Raw genomic sequence first — 22484 nt, 5'->3', positions numbered from 1 at the left:
CCCCCTAGCCAAAAGCAACCCAATGCAAGCAGAGCCCCAGGTGAGCGAGGCCTGCTTGGGCTGGTCAGAGATCCAGCCAGCCCAAGCAGGCCTCGCTCGCCGGGGGCTCTCTTGGCTGCCCTCCCCCCCAGTCAAAAGACTAGCAAGCCACCCGCTGCCCAAAATCTCAAAAGAAGTGGAGCAAGGTTGGCATGGGCTTTTCCAGGGATTAATGAGGGCTGCTGGGGTCGTGGCAAAGCCCCCAGTGGCTGGCTGGCTGCCTGCTCTCCTAATCCGGGGATTGTTATGCAGCTGCACCTACTATTCAATGGACAAGGTAGGTGGGGAGGAAGAGGGGGAACCTTCAGAAAGGTTCCAGAGCTGTGCTCCTGTGAGCTCCTGCTGAATCTGAGGCCTGGCTACAGCTTACCTTCAGTCACATCATGAAAATCCTTCTACAGTGGTGGCTGCAATGCTTTAGCATTGTTTTTTTGAAATCTCCACAGCTAAATCACATCTCAGTGGTGAACAGCCTCACCTGTCCCATCCCACTTGGTGGGTAGCAGGAAAGGCGTCAGCAGGTACCACACTGCCCATGGGCAACCACACTGGAGACCTTGCCCTAAGCCAAGGTTTCCCAAACTTTCCCCCTCCGTGGCCCAGTTCCTTCCCTGTGGTCCGGGCGGAGGACACTCAGGGAGCGCTACAGAGACTGCGCGCCGGCCAGAAGCCTTCCCCGTCCTTCTCTGATGTTTCCGAACATCAGAGAGGGACTGGGGAGGGCTTCTGGCCGGCGCGCAGTCTCAGTATTGCTCCCTGAGCGTCCTCCAGTGTTTGTAGCACTCTCTGACTGCTACAGGCGGCGTGGGCAGGGGCTGGAGCATGGCACAGAATGCAGCGCCGAAGATAAATAGGGGAGGGGGCTGTTGGACCGCCCCTGGTGATCCAGTATTGAGGCTTCCATGGCCCGGTACTGGGTCGCGATCCTGCAAATGGGAAATGCTGCCCTAAGTCATTGGATGGGAAACCACTAAAATCTGAATTAACCAGTGCAGGGAGGAGGGGGGGGAGGAAGTAATCCTGTGTGGCCTGACCCCTTCTGAAACATCTGCCCACACTATTTTGACAACAGGAAACCATGACCAAAGATAATGTCCTCCCATCAACAGTGGGAGCCATGAGCTGAAGTTTATTTATTTGGTCAATTTATACACCGCCCTTTCCCAGACGGGCTCAGGGCGGATCACATCCAAGTAAAACCAATAAATACAATTAAAACAGCAGCATTGCATTTGTGGCCCTTATATCCAAAACTGAACATCACTGAGACCGGAAACGATCATTTTCCTCTGCTTCCCAAACTGTAACAAGATGGTGAAAGGAGAATAAAATCGGAGACAAATCAGTACGCCGGAGCAACGTAGGGATGCTCTTTTAAAAGTTTTATTTGTATTGCTGTCGAAAGACACAAACCCTAGAATATTACAGTCAAGACCAAATCAGTTTCATACCACCGCAATGTCATTCCATCCAAAAGATGCAACCTTAAAACAATGAATTTACAGTTCTCCAGTCACACTATCAATGTCATGTCTGGCCCTTCTAAAAACCACCAGCTTGGATCCAGGGGAAATTCCACGGATGGAAGAGATTTTCACTCAAGTAGCACAACTGCCTTGCTTACTTTCTCCTCCTGTAGCCCCAAATGCTGTTCCTGCAGGGACATGAGACCTCCCCCCCCCCAGAACATCTGCGGTAAGATAAGCGAAACTGTCCCCCCCAATCCTCCCCCGAATCCAACCCATTAACTGCACACAGCAGTTTCAATTTCAGAGGTCTCCGTTTTGTGTTCTGCATCAGAGATGAGTCTCAAAGAACAGATGGGGAACCCTCTAGCAGCTGTTTTCTTTGGTATTCAGCTCAGAAGGGATCTCTCTTGGGTATCAAGGCCACAGCAGAGAGAGGGCCATGTGGGGAGCCATTGATACCAGCAGCCCTGTGAAGCACACAGCAGGGAGGGGTCCCCACATACAGCATTGGCCAAGAGACATTTTCCAGATTCTGCCACAAAAGGCTGGAGAACTGTACAAGAATGAATTAAAAACCAGCTGAACACCCAGGCTGGGCACGGGGCTACTTCACATGCATCGACAAGGCAAACCATCCTTCTTCTCTTTGCTTTTCAGCCTGCTGGAATGAAAAGAAAGAGGGCAAGATCAGAGGCATTCCCTGGACTGCTTCTTCCCGAATGACTTAGATCAGAGGTGTCAAACATGTGGCCCGGGGGCCGAATCAGGCCCTTGGAGGGCTCCCATCAGGCCCCCGAGAAATTGGCTCTTGTTTGCTTCCTTCTCCCTCTCTCCTGCTTCCTTCTGCATCACAGCTTGCTTTAGCAAGGCTTGCTCATCAATTGCACAGGAGCTACAGAGCAAGACCTCTATTTTCTCCATTGGCGAAGGCGGGGGGGGGAGGGAGAGCTTGCTTTGCCAGGCTCTCTCAGTTGTACAGCAGAGCTACTGAGCCAAGCTTCTCTTCCTTCTATAGGCTGAGGCTCCCCCCCCCAACCCCAGTCCCCTGGTGAAGGAAGGAAAGAGCCAGAGCTTCCTTTGCCCAGTTCCCTGGATTGCATGATAGAGATATGAAGAAAGCACCTTTAAGATCGAGTGCTCAAGTTTTAAACACATTTTAAGGTTTTTTTAAAAAAATCTTTAATTGTGTTTGTCTGTGTCCTTTATAAAGTCTATATCTCTGCTACGTAATCTTAAATAGGTACACACATGGCCTGGTCTGACAAGGTCTCATTTATGTCGGACCCGGCTCTCGTAACAAATGAGTTCTATGTGTTACAAGTTGATACGACTCTACTAGTTCTAGCCACTTGTACGCACTCACGTGCAAAAACATCACTCATCTGCACCATTTGTCCCCTTTGTGAATGTTCCGTATCACCTGTGCCCTAGCCTGGAAGGCCCAGGCAAGCCTGATCTCATCGGATCTCAAAAACTCAGCAGAGTCAGAGTCAAAGTCTGTATCACCTGTGCCCTAGCCTGGAAGGCCCAGGCAAGCCTGATCTCATTGGATCTCAAAAACTCAGCAGAGTCAGAGTCAAAATCTGTATCACCTGTGCCCTAGCCTGGAAGGCCCAGGCAAGCCTGATCTCATTGGATCTCAAAAACTCAGCAGAGTCAGAGTCTGTATCACCTGTGCCCTAGCCTGGAAGGCCCAGGCAAGCCTGATCTCATTGGATCTCGAAAACTCAGCAGAGTCAGAGTCTGTATCACCTGTGCCCTAGCCTGGAAGGCCCAGGCAAGCCTGATCTCATCGGATCTCAAAAACTCAGCAGAGTCAGAGTCTGTATCACCTGTGCCCTAGCCTGGAAGGCCCTGGCAAGCCTGATCTCAAAAACTCAGCAGTCAGGCAATCCATTCCTCGGATGGGAGACCACCAAGGAAGCCCAGGGCTGCTACACAGAGGCAGGCAATGGCAAAACACTTCTCCTGCCTTCAAAACTCAACCAGGGGTGTCAAAATCATTTGTTAAGAGGGACAGACCTGCCATAAAATGAGACCTTGTGTGTCTCATTGGTCATGTGTGTCATAAAATGTAATGGCAGGTAGAGAACACAGACAAACACAATTAAAGATTTTTAAAAAAAACTTAAAAGAAACCCCCCCCCAAAAAAACTTGAAATAAAAAGCATTAGCACTCTTGCAATATTTTGTTTTTTAAACAGTCCCTGATAACTGACACCTCTTGTTCTGAATTATTATATCAAAAACCGGAGACAATGTCTGTGCTGCAGCAATCTTGAGTATGCTGTTCAGGTGTTGTTCAGGTGTGTACCTACTTTTGATTTGCTCACAGGCCTGATAGGCCCCCGGGCCACATGTTTGATACCCCTGCTCTACAGGGTCAACATAAGTAGATGCAAGTTGATGCTACTTTCCACCACATTACTTGTGGACTGCCTCTACAGACACACTCAGTCTGGCGTAAATGACCTTTATTGTTCTGTAGTGTTACGTTATCTGGTTGGTCATTACTCTCAATTTTCACAAGGACTAGGTCTTGGCCTTGATTTTGCGCTCATGCCTTTTGAGGACCTTCACCTTTTCTCGCTCTCATCTCTTAAGAGGTGAACACCAGGAGTTTATCCATTCATCCTTATTACAACGGGGGGAAAGGAAGAAAGCATTTTTTCCTCCAGGGACTCAAAAGCAAGGAGACAGAAACTGAACTATGAGAGGCATTTCAGAACCTGACAGAACAAGGAAAAGTCAGTAGGACAGGGTTACTCCCTGATATAACTCTACAGGCAGAACATAACCACATGGGGAAAAACCCACCAGTGGGCATCTACATACAATTACTGTATATGCTGATTTTTCTGTTCCATGTACACATGGGCTCAGTTTGGAGACTGATGGTCAACGAAAACGGACCCTCTGTGCACTGGCCTTCACAGTTGCTAGAAGACTTATATTACCACATTGGACAGATAAATGCCCACTTCCTGTAAATCAACTTCATCAATATTGGAATGCATGGCACATAGATGAAAACTGGATACAGACGTATTTTTTTAGATATTTTGAAATCATTTATAGAAACTTGTGTGTACATCTGTTAAATTTCGGTTCTACTGTATTTCTTTTCCCTTTGTTTCATTCATTTCAGGAATTTAAGATCCCCCCCCTTTCTTCTTTCTTTTTGTCTTGTGAAAAAAATAAGTTTGGATGGATGCCATCAACAGGAGTTTATTTGCAATGGATACAAACTTGCCTAACTGCTGAACTTGCACACTTCCTTACTCCTTCCTATTGCTTGTACCTTACCTATTGCTTGAAGGGGAGGGGCTCTGTATGTCAGGGAGGGTCTAGAGTCCTGTGAACCTGAAAAACTAAGAGGCATAGATTCATGACCAAAGGTGAAAGGATGGCTGAAGGATAATAGGGATAATGGCAGAGAAGCTGAGTTGCATTTTTTGACTCTGTCTTCACTGTAGAAGAAGAAGAAATTGGATTTATATCCCACCCTACACTACAAAGAGTCTCAGAGCAGCTCACAATCTCCTTTACCTTCCTCCCCCACAACAGACACTCTGTGAGGTGAGTGCGACTGGAGAGGGCTCTCACAGCAGCTGCCCTTTCAAGGACAGAGTCTCAGAACGGCCTACAATCTCCTTTCCCTTCCTCCCCCACAACAGACACCCTGTGAGGTGGGTGGGGCTGGAGAGGGCTCTCACAGCAGCTGCCCTTTCAAGGACAGAGTCTCAGAGCAGCTCACAATCTCCTTTCCCTTCCTCCCCCACAACAGACACCCTGTGAGGTGGGTGGGGCTGGAGAGGGCTCTCACAGCAGCTGCCCTTTCAAGGACAACCTCTGCCAGAGCTCTGGCTGACCCAAGGCCATTCCAGCAGGTGCAAGTGGAGGAGTGGGGAATCAAACCCGGTTCTCCCAGATAAGAGTCCGCACACTTAACCACTACACCAAACTGGCTCTCCACCAACAAAGACAGAAGGTGCTTGCCTACTCCAGGACCGCTGAACTAACTGAAATTGTCAACTCTGTGCGCAACTGCAATTTAAAAAGGCAAATGCTATGCTGGGGATTATTAGGTAGGGAATTAAAAACAAATTATAATGCCCCTGTTTGTATCTATGGTGTGGCCTCATTTGGAATACTGTGTACAGTTCTGGTCACGCCTCAAAAAGGATCTTGCAGCATTGGAAAAAGTGCAGAAAAGGGCAACTAAAATGATTAAGGGGATGAAACACCTTCCCTATGAAGAAAGGTTAAAAGAGGTTAGGGCTTTTTAGCTTGGAGAACTGACAGTTACACAATAGAAGTTTACAAAATTAAGTGCTTTAGAGATTAGAGAAATTAGAGAAAGAAGTGTTTTTTTTTTTCCTTTCTCACAATACAAGAACTCACGGGCACTCAAATTAATGAGCAGTCGGTTTAAATCAGATAAAAGGAAGAGCTTCTTCATCCAATGAGTAATTAACATGTGGAATTCAATGCTGTCTGCCGCAGAAAGCGATACAGCTACAAGCAATGTTCCCTCTAAGATACGGAGTCTTGTGAGCAAAAATTCTACTTTGTGAGTTACTGGCATTAATGCTGTGAGCTACTGGCACTAAAGTCGTGAGCTACTGCATAAATCAGTGTGCTCTGGGGTCATCCTTCCTGAGCTAAGACAAAAATCTGTGAGCCAGAGGTTAAAAAACTGTGAGCTAGCTCACACTAACTCAGCTTAGAGGGGACACTGGCTACAAGCATAGCTTCAAGAGGGGACTGGATAAACATATGGAGCAGAGGCCCATCGCTGTCTAGTAGCCACAAGGAATGGATGGAGCGCTCATTTCTTTTCTAGTAACCAAGATTCTCTATCACGCTGAGGAAGGAGGAGGGAATGAGACACACCAAGTGGGTGTCCGCTGCAAACAAACTCTGATTTATTTCTGAATGTCTGGATGCAGCCAGGGTGCACCCCTCCTCGAGAAAACTGCAGCTGTGTTTCTTGCCCGTTCCTTCCAAGCTCTTTGGGCAATGCGCTCTGGCTTGCTGACCCTGATGAGAAAGAGCTGGCAGCGTGAAGGTCTGGCAATTCCAGAACACACCAGGATCTCACAAAGACAGAACGGCTTCTCATTCCACCGTGAGAAGGGACAGTGGCTCGGGGGTAGAGCACCTGCTTGGTAAGCAGAAGGTCCCAGGTTCAATCCCCGGCATCTCCAACGCAAAAGGGTCCAGGCAAGTAGGCGTGGAAAACCTCAGCTTGAGACCCTGGAGAGCCGCTGCCAGTCTGAGTAGACAAGACTGACTTTGATGGACCCAGGGTCTGATGCAGTAGAAGGCGGCTTCATATGTTCATGCAACCAGATGAGGAAACATCCACGGCAGCGGGAGGAGCAGACACCCTTGTTCACAAGAGACCTACCTTAACCTTGCGATTGTTGGGTATCAGCGGTGCGTTTCCCACTGCAGCGCCGTGTGGTAGGCTCATCTGGCTTGAAGCGCCTGAAGATCTATAGGCACACCGGTTAGGAAGAAAGGAAGAATGTGATCTTCCTGTACCAACAAATTTCCCTCTGTTTCAACAGTGCCATAACATCCAATTCCAAGATGTTCTATCCTTCCGTACACTGCATTGGTCAGGCCATACCTGGAATACGGTGTCCACAGGGCCAGCGCATCCCAGTAGGTCAGGTGGACAGCCGCCTAGTGCACCACCTGGCTGCGGGGTGGCAAGCGGGCGCCCCCTCCCTGTATGCTCCTCACCACCGTACTTGCCCTTGCCGCCCGCCTTGCTGCCTACCCGCACTGCTGTGGGTGGGAGGGTGGTGGGGAAGTTTCCCCAGGGGAAGGGGCACCAGGGGTGGCGCGTGTGCTCAGAGGCACTTGAAGCCTACCCTCCCTTTCCATGCCACACCACTCTGCCGCTACTGGGGCCTAGGAGGTGCAGTTCTGGTGGCCGCCCTTGAAAAAGGATGCAGGCAGAATAGAGCCATTGAAGAGGAGAGCGATGAGGGGTCTGGAGACGAAGCCCTATGAGGACAGGCTGAAGGACTTGGGACCATTCCGTCTGGAGAAGAGGAGCTTGAGGGGGGATAGGATTGCTCTCTTTAAAGCATCTGAGATGCTGACACTTAGAGGTGGGCCGTTCCTGTTAACAGCAGAAGACAGGATTCGCGAGAAAGGGTTTAAATTACAGCTGAAAAGGTACTGACTGGATATTAAGGGCGGGGGTGGGGGAGAGGAATTTTCAGTAAAAGAAGTTCAGAATGGAACTGGCTGCAAAGAGAGGTGGTGAGCGCCCTTTCACTGGCAGTCTTCAAGCAGTAGCCAGAAGAACAGTTTAGGTCACGGATGTCAAATTCATTTGTTAGGAGGGCCGGACCCGACATAATGGAGATCTTGCCAGGTCAGGGCATGCCTGTCTTAAAATGTAATGTCAGGTAATGAAGTAAACTTTATCAAGGTCACAAACACAGTGAAAGGTTTTTTTAAACTTAAAATAAAACATGCCCGAAACGTTAGCAATCTTACAATATTTTGTTTATCTAACGGTCTCTGATAAATGACCATTCTTGCTCTGAGGAGCCTCAGGCAATAGAAGAAAGAGAGGCTTGGCTCAGTAGATCTGTTGTGCGATTGAGAGAGCCTGGCAAAGCAAGCTCTCCCTCCGCACTTCCTCCCCAAGGGAGGAGTCTCAGCCAATGGGGAAAATAGAGGCCTTGCTCCGCAGCTCCTGTGTGATCGAGCAAGCCCAGCAAAGCAAGCTGTGCTGCAGAAGGAAGCAAGAGAGAGGGAAAAAGCAGCAGATGACAGCCAATTGCTTGAGAGACTGATAGGACCCCTATGAGGGCCTAATCCAGCCCTCGGGTAGCATGTTTGACACCCCTGCTTTAGATGCTTTAGGCTGATCCTGCACCGAGCAGTGGAGTTGGACTAGATGGCCTGTGATGGCCCCTTCCAACTCTATCATTCTATATTCAGCAGCTGGAGGAGTCAGATAGCCTGCCGCAGAACATATATGAAAGCAACAGCTGGCACAGTCAACCTTTATTCAGTTACAGAAGATGATGATGAAGATATTGGATTTCTATCCCGCCCTATACGCTGAACCTCAGCATCCCAAGAGTGGTCACAGTCTCCTTTGCCTTCCTCCCCCTTACCCCACAACAGACACCCTGTGAGGTGGATGGGGCTGAAAGAGCTTTCAAGGACAGCTCTGCGAGAGCTATGGCTGACCCAAGGCCATTCCAGCAGCTGTATGCTAGCTCTCAAAAGTATCTCAGTACGTGGCCCGTCAAAAAAAAAAACAAAAGCAAAAAACCCAGTACAAAACAGGGCTTTTTTTGCAGCAGGAACTCTTTTGCATATTAGGCTACACACTCCTGATGCAGTCAACCCCCCCTGGAGCTTACAGTGGGCCCTGTAGACCCTTCTGTTTGGACAACCTAAAGCTGTGATCATTCCAAACTTTAAAAATCCAAACGAAGGCTATAAATCGAACATTTCACGTGTTAGCAATATTAAGCTGCCTGTGCCATTTTGCCTTGCCTGCAAAGGCACTTCTCATACCAAGCAATGGACCTTCTTCACCTTCTTGCGCTGGCCCCACTGGCAGGGGAAGGGATATTTTCTTCGGAACTGTCCAGAGTCTCTGCCACCGGAACAGTCACCTCAATTTTCCTCCTTCCGCTTTCTTAAAAACAAGCGAGCAAACACGCAAACCAAAGAAAACGAGTGTCAGTCTCCGGCTACCGAATTAATACAAGGCGTTTAGGCGTGGTAGTGAGGAGAAGATGTTGCAGTCAGCTTTCAGTGTTTTAAAAATGGAGTACCATTCTGGGATTTTATTCAGAATGTAAGCTTTCATATGCATGCACACTTCATCAGACAATGGAACGGGATACAGTGAGGAGAGCTACATATAGAAGAAGATATTGGATTTATATCCCACCCTCCACTCCAAAGAGTCTCAGAGCAGCTCACAATCTCCTTTACCTTCCTCCCCCACCACAAACACCCTGTGAGGTGGGTGGGACTGGAGAGGGCTCTCACACAAGCTGCCCTTTCAAGGACAGAGTCTCAGAGCGGCTCACAATCTCCTTTACCTTCCTCCCCAACAACAAACACCCTGTGAGGTGGGTGGGGCTGGAGAGGGCTCTCACAGCAGCTGCCCTTTCAAGGACAGAGTCTCAGAGCGGCTCACAATCTCCTTTCCCTTCCTCCCCAACAACAAACACCCTGTGAGGTGGGTGGGGCTGGAGAGGGCTCTCACAGCAGCTGCCCTTTCAAGGACAACCTCTGCCAGAGCTATGGCTGACCCAAGGCCATTCCAGCAGGTGCAAGTGGAGGAGTGGGGAATCAAACCCGGTTCTCCCAGATAAGAGTCCGCACACTTAACCACTATGCCAAACTGGCTCTCCGCCATATAGCTGGCGGGCAGTGGTCAAGAATGCAAAGTGGTACAAAGTTAGAATCCAATGTCAAAATGGTGAAATTAAAAAATGGAAAGAACATATGGTCTGGATAGCATTTGCGTGGGAAACCAATAAAAAAGGAACATGACACAATGGGAGAATGAGGCAATAAATGCTGTGTGTTAATTACTCTATTGCTTGCAAGTCCGGGTTAAGCTGAGGACATCTCTTTCCCAGGGGACAGGAACACCACAGCTGTTAACAGACTGGCACTTTGGGCTGACTCAGAGACGCGCCAGGAATTGGACCCCAAATCCTTCCACACATAAACATCTGTCTCGTCCCGTCCTCACCCCATCCTCCTGCATCCTGAAGGCAGCTCAAAAAGCTACCGCTTCCAAAGCGGCAGCAAATTTTTGAGCCGAACGCCAGTCGCCTCCTTGCCGTCTGGAAGCGGAAGGGCGCCAACGAGGCAACTTGGTGGTAAGCACCAAGCCGTTTCTGGCTTTTTTCCCCTTCACAACTGTCAGGCGTCCTTGAGCATATAAGTGCTTAACTTGCAAGGGGGAAAGAGTAGTCCAACTTCTGAGGCACCTCCCCGTCTGAATGCGTGAAACCACCTCCAGGGCACGATGGGGATGCTTCCCCGGGGGAGCATGTGGAGGCTTCGGGATAGCTCTTTTTGAGCCAACCCAATTCAGGACGCCTCCCAACCAGCCCAAACTGCCTGTCTTTTGGCAGCCTATATGTCGCTCTGCTCGCTGTATCCCGTCCCCTCGTCTGATGAAGTATGCATGCATACAAAAGCTTACATTCTGAATAGAACACTGTTGGCCTCAAAGGTGCTCCTGGGCTCCAACTTGCTTCTATGGCTTCAGACCAACATGGCTACCCACCGGCACCATTCTGGAACGTTTACAAGTGAAAAGACGGCCAAGGAAAGACAGTCAGGGTTAACAAAACAAGTCCTGATGTTACCACTGCCAACTGGTAACGCTGAAGGGGTCATTCACATGGGTTATTTGCCCCAGGTTTGATGTTCTTGTGTTTCTTTTTTGCTGAAGTGTTTCTTTTTTTCCGTCTTCTCCAGAGCAGCGTAGTGCGTCCCTGTACTCCCTGTGGGGTTTCCCCAGGATTTCACTTGTCTTTCTCAAACAGGGGTAGTCAAATTGTGACTCAAGAGTTAACGTGTGGCTCTTTCACACATATTGCGTGGCTCTTGAAGCCCCAACTACCCCCGCCTGCTGGCTTGGAGAAGACATTTCTCTCTTTAAATCGCTTTTAAAAGCCAAGCCAGCTGACGGCTTGGAGAATGCGTTCAAAGTTGCTTTCTTTCCCCCTCCCCCCAATCTGTTTGCCTGCCTGCCTTCCTGTCTATCTTGCAGCTCTCAAACATCTGAAGTTTATTTGATGTGGTTCTTACATCAAGCAAGTTTAGCAGGTCCATGTTAGGTCTCGAATTCAAGTGTAGCACTTTCCCTAACCCTGTCCCCAAGAGCAGCTATTTCCTCCCATCTTCCACCATAAAGCTTTTAATTTTTTTGAAAATTTGCACTAAAATATCGTTATATGAACACACCATCGTAACAACAGAGGTAGCGTGTTCTCTTGAGTTCTCAGCTTTCAGTTCTTAAGGTTCCTAGTCCCTTCCCTAGTGAAGGTATATCTTTACTCTTATATCTCCACAAGGAAAACGGCTGCAGCGACAACAGCAACAAGTCAGCCACAAAATCCCTTCCTTGTGTACAGGGGCACAGCCTGGATTTTAAGAGTGGGAGGGGCACCTTTTCCCACCCACTGCAGGGCTTGCTGCTTCTCAGAAGCTTCCTGGGGTAGGAGCAAAAGCTGGAGGCTCTGAAAGCGGCCAAGTTGAGGCAGCCAATCCTAAAAGGGGCTGCACCTTGCGTGCAAGCAGGGGGGTTTCCTTCCACCTCCCTCTCCCCCGCCCTAGCACTCTGCAGCCAGCAGCTCCATCTGTCCCCTCCCTCCCTGGCCCATTCCATATGGCTTCCTCCATCTCCCTCCTCTCCGCCTGTTGCTTTTGCAGCTGCAGTGCCCTGTGCCCTGCTCAGCTCTCCTGGCTCTGGCTGCCACTGATGATGCTTCGCTGTCTCAGCCATACCAAAAAGAAAAAAAGAGAGAAAAGCAGGCTGTGCCACAGATGGTCCCCTGGAAGCCACCCCCATGCCGGCCTGGAAGTCGGGGCAGGACCTCCACTCCGCCCCCTCCACCCCCGTGGCTATGAGCCTGCTTGTGTACAAGACACCTGATTGGTGTTTCTTTCAGTGTCGTGTCCTTACCGGTCAGGGTTACAGCGGGTGACGGGATTGGTGAAATGGGCGGAGAGACAGAGACTAAGGTGGCCAGTTTCTGCTGGCTGATCAGCTGCAGCAGTTTGCCGCGCGCTTCGGCGCTTTGGCGGTTCAGCTCTGCTATCCGCTGGTCCAGGCTCTTGGGTGGCTCTTCCGAGCTGCTCGGGGCTTGGCTGCTTTCCTAAGTCCGCATTCAAGAACAGGATCGAAGGCAAGTTTCAAATCAGTCAGCCTGTACACATTTCTTTGCTGCTGCTGGCAGACAGAGAGCAGCGCTAAATGGTCTCTTGCGGATTATTGAGACAGCGTACAAAATGTTCAATATGGTAATAAGGCATTATTGCCAGAAGAGGTATTAAATTAACAGACTACAAGATGGAATCAGACCCTGGTTAAAGGGGGAACAGAAAAGGGAGTTTGCTAAGCACACTCCCCACCAGTTGGAGAACAGTAAATCCTAGTTTACTCAATACACTGATTAGTGACACGGGCAAACAGCTGTCAGAATATTCATTCAGTTCTACAGAAGGCATGAAGCTGAGAGGCACTGACCATTAGGATTAAAAGGTATCTAAAAGGTGCTGGGGAGGGCACGGTGGGAGGGGCTTCTAGCATCCCGGCTCCACTGATGGACCTCCTGATGGCGCCTGGTTTTTTTTGGCCACTGTGTGACACAGAGTGTTGGACTGGATGGGCCACTGGCCTGATCCAACGTGGCTTCTCTTATGTCAGTTTGGTGTAGTGGTTAAGTGTGCGGACTCTTATCTGGGAGAACCGGGTTGGATTCCCCACTCCTCCACTTGCACCTGCTGGAATGGCCTTGGGTCAGCCATAGCTCTGGCAGAGGTTGTCCTTGAAAGGGCAGCTGCTGTGAGAGCCCTCTCCAGCCCCACCCACCTCACAGGGTGTCTGTTGTGGGGGAGGAAGGTAAAGGAGATTGTGAGCCGCTCTGAGACTCTTCGGAGTGGAGGGCGGGATATAAATCCAATATCTTCTTCTTCTTCTGTGACACAGAGTGTTGGACTGGATGGGCAATTGGCCTGATTCAACATGGCTTCTCTTATGTTACGTTCTTAAAACCAGGCAGCTGAAGGTAGGCTGGTGGACCGGAGAGAAGGAAGCAGGGGAAAGGGAGAGCTTATGAGGAAGCCAGGGGGAGGGAAAGCAGAAATAGTACGAGCGTATCAGTGAACGCCAGCAATCTGAATGACTCAGGGTATCAGTGCTTTTGAAAAATGTGCCCCGCATGCGTGCCTGAGGAAGCCTTTGGGAAACAGCATAGTGTTGCTAGCTACTCCGTCGCGGGAATTTTGTGTGTGGGGATCGCGGCAATAATTACAATCCAGCGTACCCCAGCAGAGGAAAGGAACGGGAGTTCCTGGAAGTGGACAAGCCGATTTATGAATTTTCTGCACTGGACTGTCCGCTTTTCAGTCGAGCCTGCAATGAATTGCATGTAAAAGAGTGTGTGTACGCTTTTCACTTTAAGTACTGCCATATCACTTTCTACCGTGTTTGCAATACGTATTAATACAATATTGGATTTATAGCCAGGGAGACTGTAAGCATTTTGTACTCTTTGGGCTTTCGTGTTCCACAGTTGCCTCTTTTGTGCGGATGTGTGAGAGTGCATGCAGAAACACAGCAACGGCAACCAAGACAGCCCCAACCCATCTTTTCCCTCCCCCCTTGGTGAGTTTGCAGCGGGGGTGCAGAGCCAGCTGTCTGGCCACAGCTGCCCTTACCTGCCCCTCCTTGCCCGAGGCATTCCGCGTTGCGCTTGGCTGCTCAGAACTCTCGCCTGCCTGTGGAGGAGACTCCAGGAATTTGCTCAGCTGAGCTCTGATCAGGGAGTTCTGGAATGTGAGTTCGGCTATCTGCCTCTGCAGGTCATCGTCCTGCGCACACGTTGCGGACGGGCCAAAACTGGGTTTCTCGGCAAAGCCGCCAGGGCCTGGTCTCGCCGCCACAGAAGAGGAGCTTGGGACGGGGGGGCTGTCGGCCTGTAGGGAGCTCTGCAGGGCTCCGGTTGCCGTGGGAACTCTGTCTCTCTGGGGGAAGAGGGCACCGTCCTCCCATCTCGCCAGCGGTTTGCCCGAGACAGAAGACCTCTCTTTGTGATCCGGCTCTCTCCTGGTGGATTCTGCGGGGAAGAAAAGAGAGGCAGGAAGCACCTTGATCTGGCCGCCTTTTATCGCCTACCAGGGTTCTCAGTCACAGAACCTTTATTGGCATAACAACAGCAGTATCAAATCAAGGAAGCAGGGAAAAAGGTGGTTAAATTAAATATTCTAAACAGACTTCTCCTCCTGTAAGCGCAGTAAAAGGAAGTTTGCCACCACTTCGATGGTTTCAGCCTTCTTTGAGGCTACTAGACTCACTATCTTGCTTTCATCCAGGGATTCAATATGGGAATCCCTATCTTGCTTTCATCCCCTCCAGGGATTGCAATATGGGATCCGGATAAGATGCACGTAAATCACAGTAGAATCTACAGGATAAAAGTACATGGTCTGTTCCTTCAGTTTCCTTCAGCCCACAGGGACATAGCCTATCGAAGAATGGTATTTTTTTAAACCTCCCTATAACACGGCAGAAGGAAGCACATTAAAACGGCCTAACATAAACGCCCTTCGAATATGAGGGCTACCAGGGTGCTTTAACCAGCCTCCGTGAAGGCCAAAAGGGACCACGTGCTGACCTCCTGTGATCCGGCATCTGTTGCTTTCTCCAAACAGCAGCCTCCCCACCCACCAGTCCTTTCAAGTTCAGAAAAATTGTGACGAGGAAGCTTATCTCACTCATAGCCCTCCCTGCTGCCTCACTCTGAATCAACACTCCCTCTAACGTGAACATAAGAGAAGCTAGGATCAGGTCAATGGCCCATCCAGTCAAACACTGTCACACAGTGGCCAAAAAAACCCACCAGGTGCCATCAGGAGGCCCATCAGTGAGGCCAGGACACTAGAAGTCCTCGCACTGTTGCCCCTCCCAAGCAAGAATACAGAGCATCACTTGCCCCAGACAGAGAGTTCCAACAATACGCTGCTGCTAATAGCCACTGATGGACCTCTGCTCCATATGTTTATCCAATCCCCTCTTGAAGCCATCTCTGCTTGCAGCTGCCACCACCTCCTGTGGCAGTGAATTCCACATGTTAATCACCCTTTGGGTGAAGAAGGACTTCCTTTTATCCGTTCTAACCCGACTGCTCAGCAATTTCATGGAATGCCCACGAGTTCTCGTATTGTGAGAAAGGGAGAAAAGTACTTCTTTCTCTCTCTTCTCTATCCCATGCATAATCCTGCAAACCTTTTAAGTCTTGGAGTCTTGTGAGCAAAAATTCTACTTTGTTGGCTACTAGTATTAAAGCTGTGACCTGCTGCATTTGCTCGGGGGCCATTTTTCCTGAACTGCGACAAAAAACATGTGAGCCGGAAGTTAAAAAACTATGAGTTAGCTCACACTAACTCAGCTTAGAGGGAACGCTGCTCAAAAGGCAACGCAGGCCAAAAACCTGTACAATGGAAGCTCTCTGATCATAGAATATTGTTTTTGTATTAACATACTCCAACAAGGGATATTGGCTGTTTTTCTCATTACATATACTAAACCCATCTTCCACGATATTTTATTTTTTTTTCTAATGGCAAACTAGAATGATGTCTATATTTGCTACATGTCAAAAGGTAAATGTTGGACAGGAAAAACTTCTGGGAAAGAAATGCCCTCGTTTTGACCCAGACTTATTAGCAATAGAATAACTAACAGACATTCTCACGTGTTACTGTTTTATTGGTTTCCCATGCTAATGCAACCCAGATCAAAGGTTTTCTGAATTTGTTCATTTTACAATTCTGCTTTTGGATTTTCACTTTGTACCACTTTGCATTCTAAACCCCACCAGCTATATGTAGCTCTGCTTACTGTACCTCATTCCTCGTCTGAAGAAGTGTGCTTAAGAGCACATTCTGAATAAAAGTTTGTTAGTCTTAAAGGTGCTCCTTGACTCCTTTGTTCAGTGTGTCATCTGTCTGGCCCAAAATGCAGGGGAGAAAGGGGCTATGGTCTGGAAAAGGGGACGGGGGGGGGTTATAATAGCTGAGTATCATTTCTTCGTTTATACTCAACACCTATCATCAAGCCAGAATTGTCTGCTTGAGAAGACTTTGGAGGAGGAAAACAGATCCTTTTGGGGGTCACTACTTCCTAGTATTTCTTTTTTCTAGAGAAGGAGATGCACTCCAAACTCCATAGGAACAGGCTCTTTGGATTTGCAGAGGTATGTTCATTATTTCACCAAAGCAGCAGTTTGCTTTGAGGATACGCTGACTGGTAGGCCCTGCAGTTCTCCAGAGCGCTACAAGACTCAAAAACTGCTGACATTTGAAACAATACATTAGCTCCTCACCACAGCTAAGCTGCCATTTAGTCTCTGATGTCGGAGGATAGACAACGCAACACTTGACCTGGCCGGCACACAAAAGGGTGTGTGTGTAAGGGAGAATAGACAACGCAACACTTGACCTGGCCGGCACACAAAAGGGTGTGTGTGTAAGGGAGAATAGACAACGCAACACTTGACCTGGCCGGCACACAAAAGGGTGTGTGTGTAAGGGAAAGAGACAAGGATTGTACTTGGCCACATGGAGAGCCAAGCTGAACCATGCAACGCTACCAAGAACCTCACCTCAGACTCAGCTGGTGGCTGTGTGGACGAGGAGGAATAAGCGCCTCAAAACACCTCAGTTACTTGGGCTGAGAACAGCCCTGGATACTAAGCAAAATGGGCTGGTGTGCAGGGGGTTCCCCACTGCAGACAGACGGCAAGTAAGCTTTATCTGCATAAAGTCATTCCAGTTTTCTGAACAGAGTTCATAATTCCTATTGCCGTTTTGATAGGCCTTCATTTTCCTCAGAGGATGGAGTTGGTACATTATCAGCGAGGAAAGGCAACCCATTTCAAATAGCACAGCTGTCGTCCCTTAAAGCCGGCTTAAAGACGCGGTGCCAAAACAGAACAAAAACTCACGCAACTGGGTGAGAGGAAAACAAGACTACACAGATGTTTGCTGGCGCCTAGTATTTGCCCCCAAGGGCTCCTCCTTCCCCCGTTCATCCTCTCTTTCCTATCCTTCTTTCTAGTATCCCTGGGTCCTCTCTCTCTGCTTGCATGTAACTAAGGCAGAAGTGCTCTGGCTGAGGAGGCCAAAAGAACTGCACTGCACTTCAAAATGGGTAAGGGCCACAATCATACCGTTCCCATCGTCAAAATGACTTTAGGCCCAGACGCAGCACTAGACTGGCATTACAGTGGCTGAAAATATTTATAGAATTTATAGAATTGCAGAGAGTCAGACTCATGAAGGTTTACTGAGAGCCAGGAATCCACACACTGTTCAAGCGGCCTTCTTACCATCCTGAGGAGGCGGCGATGTCTGGCTGTTCTTTTGCTGAGGCGGAGAAAGCAAGATGGCGGGCTGGATTGGAGGAGCTGATAAAACCTGGTCAACTTCTGCGAGGCCTGAAGGATTCGGCATCATTGGGCCTCGACTGGGAAGATCTCTTTGCGAGGGCTCCGGCATCTTTTCACCTCTGAAGGTATCGGTCTTTGGCCCGACATAATTTAAACGAGGGCCTCCTGTCAGAATGGTCAAAACGGGGAGGTCTCTTTGTGAGAACTCTGGCATCTTTTCCCCTTCAAAGGTATCTGTCTTTGGCCCAACATAATTTCAAAGAGGGCTTCCGGTCAAAAGAGAAGGATGAATCACAAACACAATGAATTGCAAGTCCATCAGAGCCAGTGTGATATAGTGGTTAAAAGCGGCAGGTTTGATTCCCCCCCCCCATGAAGCCTGCTGGGTGACCCTGGGCTAGTCCCAGTACTCTCTCAGCCCCACCAGTCTCAGACGGTGCCTGTTGAGGGAAGAGGAAGGGAAGGTGGTTGTAAGCCGCTTTGAGACTCCATGAGGTCGAGAAAAGTGAGGTATAAAAACCAACCCTTCTTCTCCTTGATTTAAAATGTGGGCCAGATCCTATGAAGCTGTACCTGGGAGAGGCAGGGGCAATGCTCTCTCCCTAAACTGCGGAGTCTTGTGAGCAGCAATTCTACCGGCGTGAAAGTTGTGAGCTCCTGCATAAATTAAGTGTGCTTGGGGGCCATTACTCCTGAGCTGAGACAAAAAAACCTGTGAGCTAGCTCACGCTCACTCAGCTTAGAGGGAACACTGGGCAGGGGCGCTCAGTTTCTGTGGATCCCCTTTCCGGCTGCAGCCCTTGAGCTGCTTACTATGCTGTACCCGGGAGGTCCCCAACCCTCAAGAACAGTCAGTGCGTGGGGAGACCGGGGAGATGACTCAGAAGTCTCTTTTATGAGAAGAAGATGACGACCTTGGATTTATATCCCGCCCTCCATTCTGAATCCCAGAGTGGCTCACTTCCTTTACCTCCCCCGCCCTGCAACAGACACCCTGTGAGGTGGGTGGAGCTGAGAGGGCTCTCCCAGAAGCTGACCTTTCAAGGAGAACTCCTACCAGAGCTGTGGCTGACCCAAGGCCATTCCAGCAGCTGCAAGTGGAGGAGTGGGGAATCAAAGCTGGTTCTACCAGATAAGAGTCCACACACTTAACCACAACACCAAACTGCCTATGGCTGATCCAAGGCCATTCCAGCAGCTGCAAGTGGAGGAGTGGGGAATCAAACCCAGTTCTCCCAGATAAGAGTCCGCACACTTCACCACTATGCCAAACTGCCTATGGCTGACTCAAGGCCATTCCAGCAGCTGCAAGTGGAGGAGTGGGGAATCAAACCCAGTTCTCCCAGATAAGAGTCTGCACACTTAACCACTACACCAAACTGCTTATGGCTAACCCAAGGCCATGCCAGCAGCTGCAAGTGGAGGAGTGGGGAATCAAAGCCGGTTCTCCCAGATAAGAGTCTGCACACTTAACCACTACACCAAACTGGCTCTCCCTATTTGCACTCCCATTAATTCTCAGCCCATGGGCTTCTGACAGAATGCATACTTTTTGGTTGATCTTGGTAGACAGCCAAAATCTGCCGTCCCCATGACTCTGTTCCTTCCTCAACAAGCAAAGAGAGCCTGTCAGGGATGTGCCTCGTCCCTGACAGCACATTAAGGGATCCCCACCCTGAGTACCCCCACGCCTGCTCTGCTTCAGCAAGGACGCTGCATCCTGCGCCCCCCCCCCCACCGCACCCACAGCTTCTCCAAGCCTTTTCAGAGACAAATAAGTCAACTGCCGCTGCTAACGGCCTGCAAACTGTTCTGGGGCCGATTCCCCAAACTGTCTCATATGCAGAGAAATAAGACTCGTACCCTGAGCAGCCTCTGGACTCCGGATCGAAAGCCCTCCGGTCTCCCCTGGGCTTCTCGTTCCATTAGATTCTGAGGGGGGGAGCCCTTTAAGTGTGCGTGTGAGCGAAGTCAGCTGTTCATCGGTGACAAACATGTACTGCTGAAGTTTGCTCTAGGAGGAGAGAGGAGCAAGAGAGACGCTGATCAGCATTCACTCAACTACAAAAAGCGCCGATGGTGTCTCCGATAATTTATTATTTCCAGCTCTGACCTGGATAGCCCTGGATAGCCTAATCTTGTCAGAAGTTAAGCAGGGTCAGCCTTGGCTAGATTTTGGAAGGGCAACGTGCAAGGAATACCAGGGCTGTGGCACACAAGGAGGCAATGGCAAACCGGCTCTGAAACATTTCTTGGCTGGACTCTCGTCTTAAAAACAAGTCTAGCGCATCATCTAGTAGTATGTAATACTGAAAGAGCTAGAACTTCGGGCTGCCAGACAATCTTAGGATCTCCTAGCTACACCACACACAATGCCATATGATGACGATGACGATGATACTATTTCTAGAAATCTTACAAAATCAGTGGCTTATTTTGTAAGCTAAAGGCCAGTACCAAGAAGAAGAAGAAGAAGAGAAGATATTGGATTTATATCCCGCCCTCCACTCCGAAGAGTCTCAGAGCGGCTCACAATCTCCTTTCCCTTCCTCCCCCACAACAGACACCCTGTGAGGTGGGTGGGGCTGAGAGGGCTCTCACATAGCTGCCCTTTCAAGGACAACTCCTACGAGAGCTATGGCTGACCCAAGGCCATGCCAGCAGGTTCAAGTGGAGGAGTGGGGAACCAAACCTGGTTCTTCCAGATAAGAGTCCACACACTTAACCACTACACCAAACTGTGTATAAGTTTTTAATGCTGTTCTGCTACGTAGGCATGGACTGTACCTCCACAAAGACAAAATGGCTCTCAAATCCCTTTCTAGTCTTTGCAGGGTAAGATCATGCCAATTCTGGAGCTGGAATGTACAGCTCTGATGGGAGCAAATCAGAAAAGCCTTTTTTAACACCAGAGGTGCAGGTAAAGAAGGACCATACTGTGTGTCACAACAGGAATCTGAATCCATATAGATGGCAGCGGCAATTGTCACACGCTCACCTCTCCGCCACAGACCTCTCTGCACCTGCAGATCCCAAATCTGGACATTCACATCTGCAGCCTCTACTAAAAATATTAAATTGCTCAACAAAGAGACCGTAACATAGGCTGGCATTGAATTCCCCAGCCTGGGATTTCACAGTTGCATCTGACCTACCTGTAACATGAGATTCTCTTCTCTCACAAGGAGGATTTCAGCCGTCAGGGCGTCGATGAGCGCTCTCTGTTCATTCACTTCCCCTTCGAGCTGCTGCCTGCTCAGCACTTCCTGGCGCAGTCTTGCCTCGCCCTTGGCATGTACGGGCGACAGAGGGTGACCATCAGCAAAAATTGCATTGTGAAACATATGCAAAAGTTTTAGCGCTACCAATAAGCTCTGGAGTGGAGGTCAGCTTTCAGAGCTGGAGGTACAAAATTACAAAATATTGTGCAAAAACAAACCCTCTTGACTAGTGTATACAAAATTCTATTGACATGAAATGAACAGCCTACAACAGTGGGAATACATTCATACAGTATAAATAGAAGACAAACGAAAGTCTCAAAATAATATTCCAGGGAGGACCCCACACAGTCTCTGAGTTTTCCCAACTGAGTACTAAGACTCAATAATAAAGTTCCACAGGAGTCCCTCCGTTGCTTGTTGGCTTCTGAAGGAAAAATTCTAGCCTTCCCGCAAACCCCGGCTTTGATTGCGTTCCACTGAGCCCAAGCCGCAAATTAAGATACCAAAATGGGCATTTGAGAGAGAACTTGGCTGGAAGTTTCAGTTGACTTATGAGGAAGCTGCAGGAGCAGCGGGACGCAAACAAAGCCGGGGTTTGCGTGAAGGCAAAAATTTTTCCTTCAGAAGTCAACAAGCAACGGAGGGACTCCTGTGGAACTTTATTGTTGAGTCTTAGTACTCTGTTTGGAAAATTAAGAGACTGTGTGGGGTCCTCCCTGGAATATTGTTTTGAGACTTTTGTTTGTCTTCTATTTATACTGTATGAATGCATGCCCACTGTTGTAGGCTGTTCATTTCATGTCGATAGAATTTTGTATACACTAGTCAAGAGGGTTTGTTTTTGCACAATATTTTGTATTTTACATATTGTGCTGCCACTGTTCTTTTGCATTGTTTTTCAGAGCTGGAGGTGGCAGCCTGCCCTCCTGCATCTTGGCTGGGGACTCAAAACCTTCCAGTAGTTAAGGAGGAAAGAGAACACGGAGTGTTCTGAAGCTGATGGTGGAGGAGGGACAAGGAGGATCACATCCAGTTCTCCTCACACATCGCAGCCACCTGGAAATGCTTTCAAATAGTCACCCCTTTGACCGACACAGCAAATAACGGGAAACGGAAAGCGTATATTACTCGACAATGTGGATGCCGCTACCGGGAAAACCCTGATCCGTTCATCACACATTCCTGAAGGATGGCCCAGAGGGCAACGAAGCATCCAGAGACTTGGAAAAAAATGGATGATGGATGGAGGAGCTGCCCTAAGGTGTGTTGCTGGCCCCAGACCGTCCAGTTATAAAAACTGCACACACTGCAAACTGACGTTCTGAGACGGGACTCTAAGTACCCAAAAGGACAAGGCCCTGACCTGGAGAATCCAGGCTAGCGTGATCTCAGAAGAAGAAGAAGATATTGGATTTATATCCCGCCTTCCACTCCGAAGAGTCTCAGAGTGGCTCACTATCTCCTTTACTTTCCTCCCCCACAACAGACACCCTGTGAGGTGGGAGGGCTCTCTCAGCAGCTGCCCTTTCAAGGACAACCTCTGTCAGAGCTACGGCTGA

At 49.1% G+C, this 22484-nt stretch overlaps 1 protein-coding gene across 1 annotated transcript in view; it reads right to left on the bottom strand.

Moving 5' to 3' along the window:
- Positions 1-1408: 1408 nt before the first annotated feature.
- Positions 1409-22484, bottom strand: part of SPICE1 (spindle and centriole associated protein 1) — a 41040-nt gene continuing 19964 nt past the window's right edge. The window contains exons 10-17 of the mRNA XM_060236841.1: positions 20857-20988; positions 19565-19715; positions 17642-17866; positions 13971-14368; positions 12214-12406; positions 9090-9192; positions 6922-7009; positions 1409-2166 (exon numbers count right to left, since the gene is read on the bottom strand). Coding sequence (XP_060092824.1) covers positions 2113-2166; positions 6922-7009; positions 9090-9192; positions 12214-12406; positions 13971-14368; positions 17642-17866; positions 19565-19715; positions 20857-20988 — 1344 coding nt within the window. The 3' untranslated portion in view covers positions 1409-2112. The remainder of the gene's footprint in view (positions 2167-6921; positions 7010-9089; positions 9193-12213; positions 12407-13970; positions 14369-17641; positions 17867-19564; positions 19716-20856; positions 20989-22484) is intronic.

Source organism: Heteronotia binoei, chromosome 4 (genome assembly GCF_032191835.1).
Source record: "Heteronotia binoei isolate CCM8104 ecotype False Entrance Well chromosome 4, APGP_CSIRO_Hbin_v1, whole genome shotgun sequence".
In the NCBI taxonomy this organism is placed as follows: domain Eukaryota; kingdom Metazoa; phylum Chordata; class Lepidosauria; order Squamata; family Gekkonidae; genus Heteronotia; species Heteronotia binoei.
The sequence above is the reverse complement of the archived record's forward strand: the minus strand, read 5'-3'. Positions and strand labels throughout refer to the sequence as shown.